Here is a 20226-nt window from a genome sequence, read left to right on the forward strand (position 1 = left end):
AGCCATTTACCCTAGGTTCACATCGATGCGTTTTGTTTTATTTGATGCGTTTTGCAGAAATACACTACAGTCCATTTAACATGGTTCCCTATGGTACACATTCACATTTTTTTAGCCAGTGTGTTTTTGGAAAGGGTTAGGGACTTTATTTTTTTTTTTTCCTGCAGCAGTTTGTGTGTAATAGATTTTTTTTTTTCTATAACAAACTGTGTATAGCTGGTTGTTAAGGGGTGGGCCGGGAAGCTGGCCACAGCTTCTTTAAAGCAGAGTTCCGATAACATTTTTTTTCTTAAAGTCAGCAGCTACAAATGCTGCAGCTGCTGACTTTTTTAAAATAGGGAACTGTCCAGGGCACCCGCGATGTCCTCACCTGAAGCCAATTCTGTCCCTCGGCTCTCGGGTGGAGGCGCCATCTTCGGTAAGGGAATTGGGAAGTGAAGCCTTGCGGCTTCACAGCCTGGTTCCCTACTGCGCATGTGCGAGTCGCACTGCACGTTCCTCACTGGTTCTTGCTGTGTTCTGGGACCTGTGTGTCTCCCAGAAGACAGCGGGGGGGGGGACAGAGGAGGGGCCAGACATGGCGTAAATTGCTGCGGAGCCTGCGGTGATCTATGCCCGGAAGTGGGGGCAAATACCTGGATTATACAGGTATCTTCTCCCCCTCCCCCCTGAAAGGTGTCAAATGTGCCACGGCGGGGGGGGTAATCGGAAAAGCAGAAGTTCCATTTTTGGGTGGAACTCCGCTTTAACAACTGATTCATCAGCTGTCAGCAGGTTGATTATAAAAACAAGTTGCCTGCAATAAAAAAAATCTGTATAAAACTGGCATGGGCCCCCCCCCCCAATCCATACCTGCTATGGATTTTGTGGGTAACTCCATGCCAAAATTGGGGAGAAAAATGGTGTACCCCACACTCCTTCCCATAAGGGGGGGGGCTGGGATCTGGTGGTCCCCTTGACAAAGGGGGCATCCAGATTCAAATAAACCCCCTGCCCGCATATCCCCAAAACCACCAGCCAGGGTTGTGGGGAAGAGGCCCCAAAGCACCCCCTCCATGTTGAGGGCATGTGGCCTGGTATAGTTTTGGGGGGGGGCGCAATCGCTCGCTCCCTCCCTATCCTTACCTGCTGGGCTGCATGCTCGGATAAGGGTCTGGAATGCATTTTGGGGGGGATCCCGTGCCATTTTTTACTTTGGTGCAGGGTTCTCCAAAATCCATACCAGACCCGAAGGGCCTGGTATGGATTGAGGGGGGGACCCTACATTTATTTTTTTTCTCCAGATATTTTTTTTTTTAAATTGCCAGTAATTTTTATTTACATTCAGCTGTCAGCGGGGAACCCCCCTGACAGGATATCTCATCAGTTAAGGACGCGGCGCTCATTAACAACCAGCTGGTCTCGTTTGGTAAAGAGAAAAAAAAATGCAACCCGCATGCAAACTGCATAGATGTGAATCTCGGGTTACTGTTGACTGTCTCACTACCTTTTATATTATTTATATGAGGGAATGATGCCTCTTTTGGTGAAATATCCATATGGGAGTGAAGTGTTATCCATAATATCTGTAAAATCTGAGGAGGCCAACTGAACGATGACCGTTGCTGGACTTTCGATTGCCGGAGCTCATACAAAGGTTTTCATCTTCTGAGGACATACTGAGTGGGAGGTCAGACAGATGGAAGGGCAGCAAACAATCCCACTAGAGCAGGGGGTCTGCAAACTACGGCCCTCCAGTTGTTCAGGAACTACAATTCCCATCATGCCTAGGAATGTCAGAGTTTTACAAAGCCTCATGGGACGTGTAGTTCCACAGCAGCCGGAGGGGCCGTAGTTTGGAGATCCCTGCGTTGGAGGGTCTCAAAGTACACAAACCCTGCACAGTTACAATTCAAACGTGAATATTCAGTTTCTGCATAAGCCAGGTTTTGGCAGCTTCTCTTTGAAGGACTACCTGTAGTGACTCAAGTCAACTATACCAATTCAGAACGACCCAAATGCAACTTTATGTGCCGCTCAGGCAGTGTACAATTTAATAAGCAAATGGTGCAAATGTACTCACAAGAGTAAATTAAAAATGGGCATATCAGAAATGGGGAAACAGCCGTCCGGGAGGGAGTCCATCCAAGGCAGAACGTTGGTGCAGTGGAGCGGGTTGCGCCGGTGGATGCCGAAGTTTCCCGGTCCTCGATCACACAGAATGCCGGGGGATGATGTCACTTCCGGTGTGTCAGTAAGCAGTTTTTAACTTGCTCTTGTGAGTACATATGTACCATTTGCGTATTAAATTGTATAATTTACTGCACTTAGTATGGCGCCTTGTGCTTCTTTTCCCAGCATTTCCAGAGTACTGCTTCTCATCTCCACTGGGTTGCCTTCAAGTGCCATACTACGGACTTTTAAGGACTTTATACAGTCACCCATTTGCAATCATTTTTTCCATTAGTCACTTGTACTTTTAGGTGTGTAATAGTCAGATAGGTAGATGCAAACGCCAACTTTTTCTTTAGTGTATCTGTTGAAGTGGGGTGTATATGGATCCTTAAGCATCCGCTGCTGGGAGTGCTGTTGCGGGGATGGAGCTCATCCCAGCTCCTGCTATGGCTTTTCTACAAAGGGAAGGATCCCTGTAGCTGCACATCCGTGTAGTCCCTAGGATCAATGTAAGAGTGTCAACCTCAGCCTGGAATCAGGCCACGCCCCCAACGTGTTTCGCGCCACCCCTTGGAGCTTAGTCATGAGGGAACTCTGCAGTGTAGTTGAGCATCATGGGAAATGTACTCCCAAAACATCTGGGGGTGCCAAGGTTCGCCATCATGGCCCTAGGGACTTACACGGATGTGTGGCTACAGGGATCCTTCCCTTTTGGATATACACCAATTCAGACTTCCGTTCCCTAGAAGGTTTTATGTAGGGCTTGTATCTGACACACGGCATAGGTGATTCATATACCAGGACATACAGAGCAAGGTGCTTTTCTGCCAAATTCCATTGGCTGCATTTTATCACATGACCCACAAAGCAGTAACTGAAAGTATGTTAACATAGAAAACACGTCAAGTCAAACAAAGCCTTCCGCGCCAAGACACAAGGGAGGCTTATCTTTGGATTTTATTTAAAGCATCAGATTTCATTCAAAAAAAAGAAATTAAATGTGTGTGCACACGTCGGTGTGTGACCATGTATCTATGCATACATATACACACACATGTATACATACACATACAAATGGTTAACTCTTTTCCACTTTTTTTTTTTTTTTTTCTCTTTTTAACAGAACAGACCTCTGTCTATTGACATGAAACAGAGTCAACAGGTAACACTGGGGTCGGGGTAAGTGTGCAGAATACAAACACCAAACAACAGGGAATAATACACCTTTTTTTTTTACCAGCAAACCCTCTTTCCCCAAATCCCAACATCGGCTTTTGTTGAGAGAATAAGCTCCTCAGGGGCGGGGCATGTGCCTGTAACACACTATGTACAGCACTGCTAAACGCAGGCTATGAAGAGCTGTTTGTCCCATTGGGAAATAAAATAGGTAAATAAAATTAAGTAGCAGTGACAGATCCCTGCTGGTAAGAGCTAATTTTTTTGAAAAATATTATAGTTTAAAAAATTTAAAATAAAAAAAAAAAGAGGGGAAGGGGGGTTTTCTTTTGGTTAAAGAGCTAAGGGTTACTGAGCTTGACAATGTGTTTTGGGTCGGCCACCTTGTGACCGGAAAAACAAATGGCTTGATGAGTAACGTCATATGGACACAAAGAAAAAAGTACAAAGGATCTTATCCATTTCTGAAAACTGTCTTGATTCAATGGCCTCATCTACAAGAAATATAGAAAGTCTGTTCGCAATTCATTAAAGTATATATATTTATATATATATATATTTTTGGAGCTGTGGTTCCCGGATGTGAAAATTATAAAGTACGAATGCCACCCGAAACGTTTCGTCCCTTGGGAGGCAGCTTTTTTTTTTTTCTTTTTTTTTTTATTATCATTTAAAACCCAGTCCTGAATCCTTTTTTTTTATTTCTGACCGGTTAAGTTAGCAATTACTTAAAAAAAAAATTCAGTTACTGAACAGAAAAAAATAAAATAAAATAAATACATATATACACACATATATATTCCTATCCATATATATGTATATATAAAATTCCAAGACCAGAGTCAGAACACGGTGTGAACATTTGACCTGAGAATAACACAATTCCATTGGTTTTTTTTCTTAACAAAGCCTTCGAAGGGGAGAGCAGAGAAGGGCTGTCACCGCCGGGTGACCAAACTCCATAGAAGGGGGGAAAGAAAATGGAGTTGGACCCAGTTCCCTGTGAAAGGGGCCAAATGTGACAGTAGAAGGGGAAAACAGGGCAGAGGGGCAGGTGTAGGAATGAAGAAATTCATACTGGGGAAGGGAAGGGGTCCTTTTTTTGGTTAGAAGCTTTGGAAATTGCAGTATTTTTTTGTTTGTGAAATTGGTTTGTTATTTATGTTTTTTTTCTTTTTATTATTTAAAATTCATATTTATTATTATTTTCATCATCGTCCATCTCCGAAGTCTACAATCGTAAAGAACCCACTCCCACAGCAGTTCGAGAGCCATCCTCATGACAGCTTGGGTTCTCAGGAGCGCCTAGTGGACTTCCCGCTCTGTCAGACTTTTGGCTGAGATCCGAGTCAGACTCCTCAGAGAAAACGTCTGTTGGAAAGGAGGTCGCAACCCCTGAGGTGCTGCACGGACTTGAGGTAACTGTTGAAGATGAGGAGAGCGTGGGGGGAGGCGGAGGTTTTCTGGGCGTACTGTGAGACCAGGACTTGGTGGTGGCGTGGGGAGAAGCAGAGGGGGAAGGGGGTGAGAGGCTGGCTTTGGAGTCAGCAGCAGACTGAGAGGTAGATGCGGTGTCAGGATTGGGGAAGCAGGCGGAGTGAGGTAATAAACTAGGGTGCTCTTTGGCGTTTCTTGCTGTTCTTTTGATTGTTCTGTGTTTGTGCAAGGGTGACTCCAGATGTTGACGCAGTGCATCGCCCCCACACAGCGTGGCCTCACACCCTAAACAGCGGTACGAACCGCTGCAGTCACCAGTGGGGATGCATGTCACCAGCTCTTGCAGATTCACCACAGATTGGCCAAAGAAGCAGAGGGACTTCAGGTGGCTGATAGCCGCCTCCTCGCTGCTGAAGCTCAGCTCACACTTCCGGCAGACCAACTTGTACTGCACCTTTGGGACAATAAAGGGGTCCAAGAGACAATCCGCAACTTGGCTTTCTGCTTCTTGATGTTCTGGAGGCTTGTTGGAGTGCGATACCTCATGGGCCACAGGATTCTGCTTTTCCAGCTTAGGGGAGTCTTTGGCAGGGTCTTTTTCTGAAGGGGAAACAACAGAAGGAGTTGGGGTTCGGCTTGCTTTGGGTTGTTGCTGCTGCAGTCTCTGATGATGGTGATGATGATGGTGTTGCTGCTGCTGTTTTTGCTGCATTTGGAGTTGCCGCTGCTGCTGCTGAAGTGCTTCCTGTAAGCTTTGCTGGTACTGCTGATACTGTTGAAGTAAAGAGCCTTGTGAAAGCCCCATCAAAGCTTGGGAGATAGCAGGGTTGTATGGGAACAGACTTTCCATCCCATACATTGGCTGCAGGTAACCACCTGGTAAGGTTCCAGGGATCTGAGCGCCATAGTAGGGTGAGAACCCAGGGACAAAGTATGGAAGAAATGGGCTGGTAAGCAGGGCAGATGGATCCGATGTCAAAGCTGCTTGTAAAGCCTGGAGCTGCGATGAGTCTACTATATACTCCATGCCCGGCATTGAGCTGGATGTTGAAGCTAGAGTCTCCCCTTTCTCTTTTTTGAGCACGGGTGATGGATCTCCCTTGCCTTTCCCCCTTTCCTTCTCTTTCACCTTCTCACTTTCTTTATCCTTCAGCAACTCTTGGGACTGGGATGCAGGTAATGGGTGAGTCTGTGATGGAATGGTAGGGCTTAGTGATTTGGGAAGTTGTTTATTTGGTTGTCCAGAAGTTGGAAGGCCAGGAGAGGGGACAGTGGTGTTGGGCACTCCCATCACATTGGATTTTGGAGAACTTAAAGCTAAAGAAAAAACACAAAGAGAAGAATTACACAGATGAACTAGTATGAAGAAACAGTTTAAAGAAGTAAAGGTAGTCTAAAAATACAACACACATCCAAACACCAAACATTATTTAGGCTATTAACTTGAAAAGCATGTCATCTGTACCCAACTGACTTCAAACTTTTGGAACAGAGTGGACTTAGGGCCTTTCTACACGGGACTGGCTCCGCTGGAGTCCGCCTACTCATTAGGGAATCTGTTTTACGTAGAGCAGACACACACACACTGCCTGATCTCCTGTATGGGCAGTGCGATGTAAATGAACTACTACCTGTAAGTTTACCTCTGACTGTCATCTGATCCGCCAGACGGATGGGGAAGGGATCCTAATCTGTCTGTTTTGAGCGACTGGATGTCGGTGGGTGCCAACATACACATGTCCATTGACAACCAGGAGACTGGAGGGTCCGATTGGGTCCACTTGAAAAACAGACAGGTGGACCCGATCGGTCCGCTCATGTGAAAGGACACTTGGCAATAAAATACCAACCAAGGAGGTTTCATCTTTAATTTTCTCGGGAAAGTCAATCAAGTCGTTTCTCCACGTTTTCTTTTGCAAATAGCCTCCCATGTTTACAGAAAAATACAGATTTTTTTTTTTTTAGATAGTGAGCCATAAGGCATTAGGCCATCAGATCTTGATAGAAGTGTCATTCCAAGAAGAAAAGTAGTGAAAAATAGAAAAAAAAAATCTTCTTAAGTAGAAGGGGTTCATCCCCTAAGGACACTAGCAAAAATAGAGCCTCATGGAGTTGGCAGGGTTAGATGAATACACTGGTGGGTGGTTTCAGCAAAGCTTTTTGCCAATGTCCAGAATCGATGAACAATGGTTCTTGGGAGGTGGAGATCATGCATGCCTTCCTTTCAAGACAGAAGGAAGGAGTGCAATAGAGTTAACTCGTTGCTTTGCCCTTACCGTCCACAATATGTATATTAATATTATTCACAATTGAATGGTTAAAACTGCTGATATATATATACATTTTTTTTGGGCTGTCTGTGTGGGAAGATTTCCTTTTAGTCCCACTCGTAAGACATCATACAGAACAGTGGACACCAGGGCAAATAGGGTGAATCTTTCCAGCGAGAAGATAAAAAAAAAAAAAAAACAACAGGTTTGAATCATCTCTACTCTATCCAATCGGGGAAAAATGGTTTTAGATGCACTTTGTTGTTCTGGGCATATTGCCCATACGTATTTCCATAATGCTGGTACTCGAGTCAAACTTGCAAATGCACCTGGATAATGTTGTGTGGAATGAGTACTCCATGATTGGCAGTATAAGGATGAAATATTGAGCTGCCTCCAAGATTTGTCTGAATACTTGATGATAATTTTGGATAGGATATGAAAGTGGGTAAAACACCTGGCAGGCTTTTTGTGTGTGTGTGTGTGTGTGTGTGTGTGTGTGTGACATCATGGGACATGGGGTATTACAAAATACGTCAGCTTTGGTCTGATAGAGCTTGCAATCTGTAGAATTAAGCTAGTCTGGATTATTATACCTGAGGGGCCAACCCTGAATAGTGTTTGTGAAGTGCAGAGAATGTAAACTGTGGTGTGATTCACATGGGGTGGGGGTATTGCTATCTAGTGGGGACTGCCCATATCGGATTCCCTACGAGAGTTTTGGTTCATCTATGGAACTATTACACTTTTTTTTTAATTTTATTTACAATAAACTTCCTTGAATCTGTATTCATATAATCCTTAAAAGTGAACCGCTTTACTCTGCCTCCCGCAGGTAGCACATACTGCCTTTCCTTCAATCCCCCACTACTCCATTCAGTCACAAGAAAGGGAAACCATGTGTAAGGGCCAAGTTGCTGTAGTCGAAGCTAACAGTGGCTAAAGCCAGTTTCTGCACCCATGTGTGACAGTGCTTTACCAACTACCTACACTGGTACATGCCCCCAAAAACCTCAAAGTAGCGGTTATTTTCTTCAATTCTAAGTGGCTGAATGGAGGGACAGTGGGCTTGATTTACTACCGTAAAACTGGAGGGTGCAAGATCTGGCGCAGCTCTGCAGAGAAACCAATTGGCTTCCCGGTTTCTTTGTCAAAAGTTAATTGAAGAAGCTGAAGTTGGAAGCTGATTGGTTTCTATGCAGAGCTGCACCAGATTTTGCACTCTCCAGTTTTAGTAAATCAACCCCACTATGTTCAGCTTGGACAGTTTCACTTTTAAGTACCCCCTTTGAGCGGCCTCATGTCTATTCAGGTTACAGCTATTTGCTATATTTGAGGTGACTCCGCTCATTATACTCTTCTTATACTCTTATAATTGACATCATTTGAAGTGAATGTGTCCTTTAAAGTAGACCCTTCCTAATTCTGGAAAATAGAGTTGGGCACTAGCGAGTTGCAGGAAATAATACTGCTGGATTCCCCCAACACTGACTGTGCTAGCAACATTCTTTCCTGCAACCCTTAGTTGCAGGGAATAAAATTGCTCCTTTCCATAGCCGGCTCTAGACTCGCTAGTGCCCAACCCTATTTTCAGAATTAGGGTCTACTTTAAAGGAATCCATCCAGTGGGGCTATTAGTTTCTGATGGGGGGGGAGCACACAATGATTACAGCAATCGGCTACAGCCGTTGGCAACAATCGCGTAAAAAAAAAAAAAGTGATATGCTAGTTGTTGTAGCCAAGTTGACTGATCAATCATTGAGTACAATCAGCCTGCCCCTACATAATTCGAATCTCGGCCGGCCCCTGCTGAACCAGCCAAGATTCGAGCTGTCTATGAATAGCTTAGGAACCAGTAAATAACATCACCGATACTAAACATATCATTACCACGGTCAACACCAACATGTCATTCATTCTTCTTCTCATTTCTGCCAAAAACACAATCTCACCTCAGTCATTCATAAACTCAATAAGAAATGGACTAAAAAAAAAAACCCCAAACATGTAGACTAATTCATCTCCATCTATTAAAGTGATGCAGTGAAAAATATTTATTACCAGACCTTCCTTAAACAGCAAGGATTTCCCAGATAATAAATTCCACATATCATATATATGAATATCTGACTTGCCTTGCATATAATATTCTTATGAGGGTGGTGCTTCCTAAGTAAAATACAGAACTTGCTAGAGTGTGGTGTTCTAAGAATCAAATAGCGTACTCTCTATAAAATGATGAAAACCAAAAACCCCTTTCACACTGAGGTGCTTAAAAACTGCCCATGAAACGTTGGGCTCTTTTGCGGCATTAGCGGTGCGTGTTTTTTTTTTTTTAAAGGTCACATGACTCAAAAGAACGATTTTGTAGCACTTCCCATTATTTCAATGGAGGCTTTTTTAAGCACTCCAAAGATGCTGCTTGCAGGACTTTTTTCACCACCCCAGTGTAAAAGCATCCATTAATATTAATGGGAAGCAGTTTTCAGGAGCCTTTCATGTGCTTTTTTTTTTAGCAAAAACGCTTCTGTATGAAAGGGGTCTAAAGAATTCACCTGATTAGGAGCTAATAATATATATCACTGTGGGTACAAAAGAACACAGAAATTCTACAAAATTCTGCTCAGATCACCACTGGGTAACGGTGGAAGGTCTCTTCTAGGCCAACTCATATGGTGGGAAAATAATTTATTACTCGTGTGTTCTTCATGATCCAATTACTAATGGCACATGTGTTTATGTCAAGCGATTAGTAGTTCTAGCCAGTGCATTCTTTGGGGCTTGGTATGCATTTATAAAATATTATCCAAGAGTTTCACTTATTTGGCAATTTTAATGTCTAATCTCTGAATTAGACATTGATAAGAGCTTTGGCTGGTAAATCAGTTAAATAAATTTACACAATTTTATATTTAAGAAATTACAAAATTTAAAATTCATGTAATATAAATAGGGTTTAAGTGTAGTTGAAGGGCCAACATGTCTCTTTTTTTTTTTTACCCTAACACCAGCACACTTTCACTACCAAGTGCTCTTATCTTGTGCCCACCTGTGTTAGAGGGAGTGAATCCTGGCAAAGTTGGGCTGCTGAGACCTGGTAACAGTACTGGAGGGATGCCTTGGAGAGCTGGGTAGGGTGTTGGAAGATTGAGTGCTTGCAGGGGAGGGTTATCAAATACAGCCTGTTGCTGAGGGGTCAGACCCAAAACCTCATTGGCTTTTTTAATGCGATCCAACTCTTGCTGAGCCATTAACTGACGAACAGTGGCTGGATCAAAGTATTCTTTCTCCTTGTCCAACTGGCTTCCTATAGCGTCCTTAACTTTGGAGATATGTTGCTGGGAGAAGATATGATCCCGCACAGACAGACGCGCGCTGTATTTCACGCCACACAAAGTGCACTCTGTTTTAGGTCCCTCATAATTGGTTTGGTTTATTCCGAAGTGCTTGGCCATGTTTAGTTTAGCCTTCTTTTCCTTGGCCCGGGCATTCTGAAACCAGACCTGTACAACTCTCTTTGGCAGTCCGATATCATTGCCCAAAACTTCACACTCCAGCATGGTGGGTGTTCTGTAATCATTAAAACAGGACTTAAGAAGTTTTAGTTGAAGGTTAGTCATTTGCGTTCTAAAACGCTTTTGACCAGGGCGGTCTCCGCTATCACCTGACTTGCCTGCTGAACCACTTGCACCTGGGCTAGGAGAGCATGGGTCAGCAAGGCTGGAAGTTTCACTATAATCAACAATGCCTTCATTCTCATACTCTTTGCTGTAAAAGCTTGGGGCGGGGCTGACTAAACCAGAAGACATTTGGTCCTCATACTCAGACATTGCCATAATGGCAGACTTTGGCAAGCCTTCACTCGTTATAGATGCAGATTTTGTTTCAGCAAGAATACCTGTGGTGCTGTCATTGTCTGCATTTCCTTCATCTCCTGTTGTTGTATCTGTTAAAGCAGTATTCACAGAGGAGCAGTCATCATTGTCCAACTTAGCTTGATCAAAGCTCAAATTGACAGATGACATCGAGGGGCTTTCAAAGTCTTCGGACCCTTCAACTTTAATAGAAGATGGGCTGAGCAGTGTTCTAGGCGAAAGATCCATAGATTTGCTCAGCGGAGACAAGGAAATGCAGTGCCCGTCACTGCTGCTGTGGGGTAAGTTATGAAAGGAAGTATTGTCAAAAAGATCTCCTTTCAACTGCAAAGTGCCATCACAGTCAACAAGCATTGTAGATAAACTCATGTTATAGCCAGCTCTCTTTGCCTCATGCCAATGGCGAGATCTTATGTGAGCTTCTAATGCCGTTTTTGCCTTAAACAAAGCTCTGCAAAATGGGCAGCGCCTATGAGCTTGGGCTGGACCAACCGCTCGAAACTGTCCCTTTCTTTCCCTTGCCCGAGTATTCTGAAACCAAACTTGAACAACACGCTTCTTTAAACCCACTTCATGGGCAATATGATCAAGCATTTTACGTGTTGGGTTAGAATCCAGCAGATACTTCTGATATAATATTTCCAGCTGTTCTGGCGTAATTGTGGTTCGCAGACGCTTGTCCCTGTGAGGTTCTTCTCCACCAGTCCCACTATCATTTTCCCCTGGGCTTGCGTTTGCCTTTTCCTCAAGCTTCCTCTTCAAGGTGTTCATTGTGGAGGATGGTGCTGAAGGAGAAGTAGCTGAGCCAGTGGGCATTTGAGAAAGTCCTCCAGATAGAAGCTGGCTTGCTAGTAATGGATTACTGGGATCAAATAGCATAAAGGGCATATCCATTGATCTGTCTAAAAACTGAGGATGGATGAACTGGTTTTGAGCACTAAGAAAATGCAACTGTTGGTGTTCCTGCCAATGCTCAAAAGATGGGAAGGCCAGTTTGCATTGATCACACTGATAGGGAATTAGCTGAGGAGGCAAATTTGTTAACTGCTGTGGTGTTGATGAGTGAAGAGGCTTCATAGAGTGGTGTGAAATTTGAGCCGCATTGGGACTTGACTGTGTCAAGGAGCAGTGGGATGGTTGTGTGGATGGAGACGATAGGGATAGATGTTTCTGTGGTGTTGCAGTAACTTTTTGTTCCAATTGGTCCTGTGGTGATGGTTGAGATTGTGTGGTTTGAGGCTGCTGTGGCTCTTGCTTTGGTTGCAGTGGCTGTTCTTGTGTTTGGTTTTGCTGTGTCCTTGGAATTTCATAATGCTTTGGTTTATCATCATTTATAGCCTCTAGCTTGGAACTACACATTATCGCATCTTCCATATCCATCATCTGCTGTGAGAAACCAGCAGCATTTGTGGATGATGTGGCTGCAGTACTATAGGTCTGATAGGGCATAGGGGTGCTACATGAGGAACTTGAAGGTGTCAACATATCAGTGGCATCCATAGAATCTTCATTTTGGCTGTCATCGTGCATATCTTCATCCTCATCTTTGTAACACAGTTTTTTCTGATGCTTGATGAGGTCAAAAATCCTCTGAAAGACCAAACTACATTTTTTGCACTGGTAGTTTAGGTTGCTAGTACGAATATACCGGTCATTTGTCAATTCACGCCTCTCACCTTCCTTGCCGTCTCCTTGATTTTCATAATTTTTTCTTGCTTTCTGCCGTGCATTCTGGAACCAGACAACAATGACACGCGTGGGAAGGTTTAACAGGTTGGAAAGTTGCTCAAATTCATCATCCTTTGGATAAGCATTGGCATCAAAAAAGTCTTGAAGAACACGGAGCTGGTAATCTGTAAACCGTGTCCTGGAAGACCTCTTGCTTCCCCAGTATTCATGCCTTTGAGGTTCTGGTGATGGAGGTCTAGAGTCTACCTTTAATTCTTCTAAACTAGTAATGGGAGGGTTATTAAAATTGTAAGGAGAGTCTTTGTTTCGTTGACGCTCCTTAAAGAGGGTGTTTCTAAACCAGTGCTTGATAACTTTTTGGGGTAATCCAGACTTGTCAGACATTTCTTTGATCTGTTCCTCACTCGGAGAATTGTTGATGTCAAAATACTGTCGTAATACTCTTAGCTGGTCATCAGTGATTCTGGTACGTGGTCTTTTGTTCTGCTGTTGTAGAAGACTGGGATTTAATTGATGCTGATACAACTGGGCCAAGTCTGCAGAAAGAGTTTCTACTGGAGTCAACTGAGATGTCAGCTGTCCTGGCATACTTTGCAATGGCATAGATTGCATCATAAGGGGTGGAAAAATAGGCAGGTCCATTGGCATTGAAAGTTGAGCCAGAGACACAGACGGCTGTGCAGGTGAAATGCTGGGTGGGGTGAGTGGAGGAGCAGTAGTAGGAACTGGTGTGATAGCTGGCTGTGGGGTTGCTGGAGGAAGAGGAGGAGGAGGAGGTGGTGGAGGTGGTGGTGGTGGTGGCGGAGGAGGTGCCTCTGGTGTTTGGGGTCTCAACGGATAAAGCTTTTCGTATTGGTCTCTGTACTGTTTTGCAAACTGCTCAAGTTGCTTAAATGGTAAATAACGTTGGTGGACATGTTCCTGGTGGCTTTTTAAAATAAGGATGTTAGAGAAAAACTTCCCACATGAATTGCATTCCAACTTCTCCAAGGTGCCAGTCTGTTCATTCTTCCCAGTTTTCTTCTGCACTTTCTGCTTGTTTTCATTGAACTGAATAACCAGTTCAAACCCAAAATTCTCAAGCAAGGCTTTGGTAGCATTACCTCGAGCATCTGACGCAATACGGGGTGGAAGCAGATTACAGTCAGAGCTCGAATTGGGTGTGGGTTCTTTCTTATCTTTACACTTTAGGCCATCGGGCACCGATTCATTCACCACTGTAGTCTCATCAGTTCTTTCAGGAAAATCTTTTTCTTTCTTTAGTTCCTTGAGGGTTTCCTTGAAAGATTTGTTCTTTAGTTCTGGAGGTTGCAGGAGAGTGGAATGTGGTTCTGATATACACATTTGGCTTGACTGTTGTTGCAGGAGATGTTGGTGATGAGGGTGTACCTGTTGGGAAAGTTGTAGTGGAGTCTTTAGGTCTTCCAGTAAACCAGGGCTACTTCCCGTGAATGTAAAAGTGCCACTGGTCAAGGGTAAGCTAACCTCTGGGTTGAACTGAAAGTCTGTACTAGGGATGTAAAAGGGAAACAGAAGGTGCTGCTGTTGTTGGAGCTGAAGTAATGTCTCTGTAGTCATAGGAAAGTGGGGAAGCAGTGTGGGATTTAATAGCTGAGATTGCAGAATAGCAGCTTGTTGTTGGAGTTCTTGTTGCAAGTGGGCTTGCACTTGTGCCTGAGCCTGGACCAGTGACTGGGCTTGCTGTTGTTGATGCTGCTGCTGCTGCTGTTGCTGTCGTGAGGCGATCATGTCTGCCAGTTTCTTACGATTCCCTTCTTTATGTTCAGGTGGGCAGGGGGCAGTAGGAGTGGTCAGGTTGCTTGTGCCAGCACTGACTACAGGTTCAGTGGTCATTTGGCTCACAACACTGGAGCTTGTTGCTGTGGTTGTGCAGCTTGATGTGGGGGTGACACTGCAGGTGACGGGGTTGGATGTGGTTGTGGAGGTCGTAGATGGACAAGTACTACTGGAGCTAACGGTAGTGGTGCTGCTGCTGCTGCCACCTGCCGCTTCCAGCTTTGCTGCACGGGCCTTGGTTTGATGTAAAACTGACCTCATGTGAATTTCTAGAGTGGAGCTCTGGCTGTATGCAACATTGCACGTGTTACACTTAAATGGTTTATTATCTGGGCTGCTGGTGGGTTCCGGCTGCCCAGTGGTTGAGTCCTGCAGGGCTCTTTTAAGTTTATGCAGATGTGACACAGAATTGTAATGCACCAGCAGAATGTTCTTCTGCGTGAATGACTCTTTGCATACTGTGCACTTGTAAGGGCGGGAGGGGTCCAAAAACTTTTCCAGGGTAAAATTCGGGCCCTTGCGAAAAGGAAGAGCACGTTTGGGTTCAGAACCAGAGTCTTCTTGTACAGAACCTGAATCGCTTCCGGCGGGACTCTGCTTGTCCTCCAGGTCACTCTCATCCTCCTTGTCATCATCTACCATCATGCTTTGGTCGTCGGACATTGCTGGCTCTCCCATGTTTGTAAGGTCTCCATTCACCAAAAGGCCGCTGTACAGCTGCTGGATATCGGATTCGCTCAACTCCAGGTGGCTGGTCTCTAGATGCTTCTTAAGGGCTTGGAATGTGCGGAAGCTCCTCTGGCAAAGACAGCACATGGTGGCTGCACGGATCACATGATACTGCGAATGGAGCTGAAGCTTCTCGATAGTTTTGAAAGCTAAACTGCACTGATTGCAGCGGTACTTGTAAACATGGCGGTCAGAAACTGGCAATTGGGGACGTTTGTTGTGAATCTCGTTGAAATGTGTTTGTAGAGCAGCCGAGGTTTTAAACACTTGGTTACATCCTTTCTTCCAACACAAGAATCCAGAATCTTCTTTTGTTGAGTTGTCAATGGTGGGCGCTCTCTGTTCTGTAGTCGGCTCCGTCATCTCAGGGACAGCTGCGGTCTTAGACACTGCTTCAGTGGGTTCTACGGGGAGAAAAAAAAATGCACTGTTAGAATACCCCCTTTTCCAATGGCCTTACCAAATGAGAAATTCAATTAAGCAGCAGTGTAAACAGTTGTTTTTTTTTGCCTTTGATTTGCTGTTATATGTCCTCCTTGGGGCCCATTCAGATTTACAGTATGTTGCATTAATTTGCACTGGGTTAAGAAGGTACCTTAAAAGTGAAATTGTGCTACTTCTCTTGAAGCATGATTTCAAAGTAGCAGGTCAGCATGATTTCAGGTGCTACTTGAAAGACATCTGTGCGACTTCATGCACAGGTGATCTATTGAGGTCACACCTGTAATCAGCGAAAGTAGTGCAGGAACTACTTTTACAAATCGGTGCAGCATCGCACTGATTGGAACAGTGCCATTGCTGGCAATAGACTGTGACTTGTCAAATCACTCCAATGTGAACGAGGGCTTAAAGCGGAGTTCCACCCAAAAGTGGAACTTCCACTTATCTGATCCCTCACCCTCCGGTGCCATTTGGGGGGGAGGGGGGGGATGATGGATGAGCTGGTACCTGTTTACTACAGGTACCCCTGTCCTCACTTCCGGGAGACCGGGCCACAACTAATTACGTCAGCAGCTTGGTCCCCCTCCCCTTCTGCAAGTGTGTTTTTTTTTTTATTTAGTTTTTTTTTTATATCTTATACTTGCCTCCTCTGTGTAATGTTTTTTTCACAGAGCAGCCCTGATTCTCTTCTTTCTGGGTCCCACACTGGCACTCCTGGCTCCTCCCCTGTGCCCCTATAGCAAGCAGCTTGGGGTGGATAGCACCCAAGCATGTGCGCTACCGACCCGTGGCCCTGTGTGTCCATTCACACATAGAGCCACAGTTCGGCTCCCTCAGTCTCCTGATTGGCTCACTAGCCCCCGCTGCTGTCAAAAGCCAATCAGGAATGCGAGTCCTTGGGAGAGGCAAGGCTTGCGTGGACATTGCTGTATCGAGAAGGGGCTCAGATAATTATTAGGGGGGTGGATCTGCTGCAGTTTTTTTTTTTTGTGTTTTTTTTTTTTTTCACCTTCAAGCATAGAATGCAGGAAGGTAAAAAAACTTGTGACTTTACAACCACTTTAAGCTTTGGACAATAAAACCTGTAAGCTGCCAAGCACGGCTGCTGCAGATTCTGTGTGCACCAATTTTAGTAAATTTCCCCCTAAATGTCCATTTACTGTGATGGGCAACCTCAATCTTAAATAGTGGGAGGCACTTTGGGACTGGAAATTACACTTTTTTGGATTTGGGGGCCTTCAAAGCACTAATACCTTCTATGCACCCCTACTGTAAATGAAGTATAGGTAAAGAATCTGAAAAAGAGACTACACTTACAGAATAAAGGGGAGCAAAATAATAGCTTTTTAGAGATGCCCTCAAGCAGCATGAGGTCCACAGAAAACCCGAGGAACACAGAATCAGTACTAAGACATGTGCATGCAAAGAGGACCCGTGCCACGCGTGAACCTTTATAAAAGATCTGTTGCCTTACCTGAAGCCTTTTCGTTGGTTTCTGGGGCCGCCGCGGGTTTTTCTCTCTCCGGTGAGCTCACGGGAAGAAACATGCTGCTCGGCATGAGCGTCTCTGGAGAAGTTACCTGCAGATGAGGAAGAAGAGAGGATTTTCAGAAGTGTTCCCCGCCACCATCATCTTATGCCTCACCCTACAGATCGCTGAGAGTGTCCACAGCTGCTCAACAGCCTCCTCATCACTCAGGAGGTGGCCGCCTCTAATTATCACTACACGCTAAAAGAATAATCTTCTAATTAATATATTTTTTTTCTCCCCCTTTTTTCCACAGAATTCTGACTTTGATCACAAAGAGTGTTTTGTCGCAGGCTGTGGGGCAGCCAATTACAGAGATGTGCTGTGAGCCCCCCCCCACCCCCCTTTCCTTCTTAATCTACCCGGCACATATTAACACCCCTAATTAATTCAGACTGCTAAAAAGAGAGAGATGAGTGGCCCATGTTCCTGAGTGAAAGCACAAGTCTGCCAGGACGTTTTCTTTTTTTTTAACCGAGAGACAAAGGGATGAGGGTGTGTGGTGGGGGAACATTGTAGGAAATAAGTCATTTAGATGTGGAAGTTCTGCAAAAGAAGAAGACACAGTTGCTGGGACACACACAAAAGGTGTTACTAATGGGATTGAAAGGCCATAAAACCACATGGAAAAACAACAAAGTGCACTGAAACATGTTTGCATGGGAGGTCTGATCCCGAGGAGACCACGTGAAGGCTGAAAGATTGGAGGTGTGGTGGCAGCACATGGGAATTTTTTTTTTTTTTAAGCCGATTGATCCACACTACTAAAACCAGCTAAAGACAGTTCAGATCTCAGCCGATTCAGCAGGAACCGGGCAAGATTAAAACGAGTGTTGCACCGTTACCAAGTACTCGTGCAAATAGCCCGATGATGTTGTGGTGCGCGGTGAGCCCACCCAAAACTAATGGGGTTCAAATTTCACTGCGAAGAATGAGAATGAGGTGCGTTTACTATCCGAATCACATGCGTACCCCCCCCCAATTCCTGTGTGAACCCAGGCTTGACACTTCAGCCTGGGATCACACAGGAGCGGTGGGGGAAACATTGGATTCAGATAGGAATCGCACTGCATTCCTGTTTTAATTGTGTACGACTTTAGCTTATTCATTTTTGTCTCGGCTTCCAGATTTTAGTTAAATCTTTTCGTCAAAGTTTAAAGTGATAGTACAGTCTTTGTTATTTTTAAACAAAACAATAAAAAAAAAAAGTTCCACTTACCTGCTCTGCAGTTGGTTTTGCACAGAGCAGCCCCGATCCTCCTCTTCTGGGTTCCCTCGCTGGCGCTCTTTGCTCCTCCCCTCCTGCCCCCATAGTAAGCAGCTTGCTATGGGGGGCACCTTAGCCAAGCCGCTGCTGTGTGTGTCCATTCAGAAACTGAGCTGTGGCTTGGCCCTGCCCCCTCTCTCTCCCTCCCTCCTAATTGGCTCACTGATTTTGACAGCAACGGGAGCCAATGAGGGGGGGGGGGTCCCGGACAGCCAAGGCTCTCATGCAACATCGCTGGATTGAGATGGGGAGCAGGTAAGTATTAGGGGGGCTGCTGCACACAGAAGTTTTTTTTTATCTTAATGCATTAAGATAAAAGAAAAAAAAAAGAAACCTTCATGACCACTTTAAATGAATAAGCTGATGTCCAAAGCTGATTGGCTCCCATGTACAGGTGCACCAAATTCTGAGTGCTCCAGTTTTAGTAAATCCCCTCCCTGTGTAGGAAACAACCTGCCTTTTGTTTTATATTTATCTTTATAAAATACATGTTTTTACATTTCATTTTCATAATTTGTTGAATGACTTGAATTTTTTTATTTTTTTTATTCCTCTGCAGCCACTTCCTGTCTACATGCACTCCAGTGATGACCTCATACATTTCTCGTGGAGCGTTCCTGAATGGTGTTTAAATATGACCACATGTAATCTCTATTGGAAGCCTATGCAACAGGGTGACGATTGGAGGACGGAGCGCGGTCCACTCTTCATAAACAAGGACAATCATGGTGGGAGATCCAGGTATTTCAATGCAAGTTGCAGTTTAAAAATGCTGACCTTGAGGTAAATGTTAGCACTTCTATGAGATTCTAATGATCAGGTTTTACGTATACTTGATACTTCATTATCTAAATGTGATCCTCCTACCCCAAGACCCAAAACGATGTTTGGCGGCATTCTGAAAGGCATCTATTGCTGTATTTAATTAATATTACATGTACGTTTCTAACCCGTGTTTTGTGCAATGACATAATCAAACCAGGGGGAAACAAAGGCTTCGTGTCTGATCTTCTTCAGTGCGAGGACATTACAGAAAGAGACAGACACGATCACAAGCATGGATGCACTCTCATTTAAAGGCAAGGGGAGGGAATACGTCTCTGCTAAATCCCCGCAACCCGGCGAGAGCAAAGCTCTGCGCGGAGTCTCCGAGAATTCCAAGCTCCACAAGACAGCTCTATAATTGTTTTCATACACTTTAATTAGAAAAGCTCGCCTGGCCTTGAATAATAAGAGAAAGACTTCTGTACTTGAAAGGTTGAAGTCAATCAAGTGTGAATGACGGCAGACGAGGAGGTGAGCCGGAGACGTTGTCTGCTCTCCACTTTAATCATCTCTCCTGATTGGAATTCTGGCAGGTTTTGAGAGGTCTAATATGTCTGCTACCTTTTCTGTGCCTCGCCTCTTAAAATGCCTCCCGCATCAAATTTCCAGTGATATTACACAACCCGGCAAACAATGGAGCTAATATCCAATCTCCATGCGGGGAGCCGACCCTTAAAGTGCGCTGGGAAAAAAAAAAACACCTGGAAAGCCGACCCTATGACAGGAGATTTGCAAAGAAAAAAAAAAAAAATTTATATGGACAGGAACTCCCACATCCCAAAAGTGCATATTTGTATAATGGACAAAAATGTCACCCCCAAACAGACTACCTCAACTGAAGGTTTTGTATCCTATAGACCAGTGGTCTCCAAACTGCAGCCCTTTGCTTGCCTTTTATCTGGCTCTTGGGGCACTATCCCTCCCACTGGCATTGGTGGGAGGAGTAGCAGCCCAAGCGTAAAAGATGAGCAAAGGGCAGTAGCCAGCCAAGGACCACCGTTTGGAGACCACTTATCTAGACTAAGAAGTCCAAGAATG

The 20226-nt window shown here is 44.6% G+C and overlaps 1 protein-coding gene across 4 annotated transcripts in view; it reads right to left on the reverse strand.

Annotated features, from left to right (window-relative positions):
* Nucleotides 1-3056: 3056 nt before the first annotated feature.
* Nucleotides 3057-20226, reverse strand: part of ZFHX3 (zinc finger homeobox 3) — a 140035-nt gene continuing 122865 nt past the window's right edge. For 3 of the 4 annotated variants that reach the window (XM_077452068.1, XM_077452078.1, XM_077452057.1), the window contains 3 exons: nt 17043-17148; nt 10087-15531; nt 3057-6084 (listed from right to left, as the gene is read on the reverse strand). In XM_077452068.1, the coding sequence (XP_077308194.1) occupies nt 4562-6084; nt 10087-15531; nt 17043-17148 (7074 nt within the window). In that variant the 3' untranslated portion in view covers nt 3057-4561. The remainder of the gene's footprint in view (nt 6085-10086; nt 15532-17042; nt 17149-20226) is intronic. The other variant, XM_077452086.1, reaches the window with a different exon arrangement.

Source organism: Lithobates pipiens, unplaced genomic scaffold (genome assembly GCF_037356315.1).
Source record: "Lithobates pipiens isolate NorthernLeopardFrog02 unplaced genomic scaffold, aLitPip1_a1.2 Scaffold_10, whole genome shotgun sequence".
Lineage (NCBI taxonomy): Eukaryota > Metazoa > Chordata > Amphibia > Anura > Ranidae > Lithobates > Lithobates pipiens.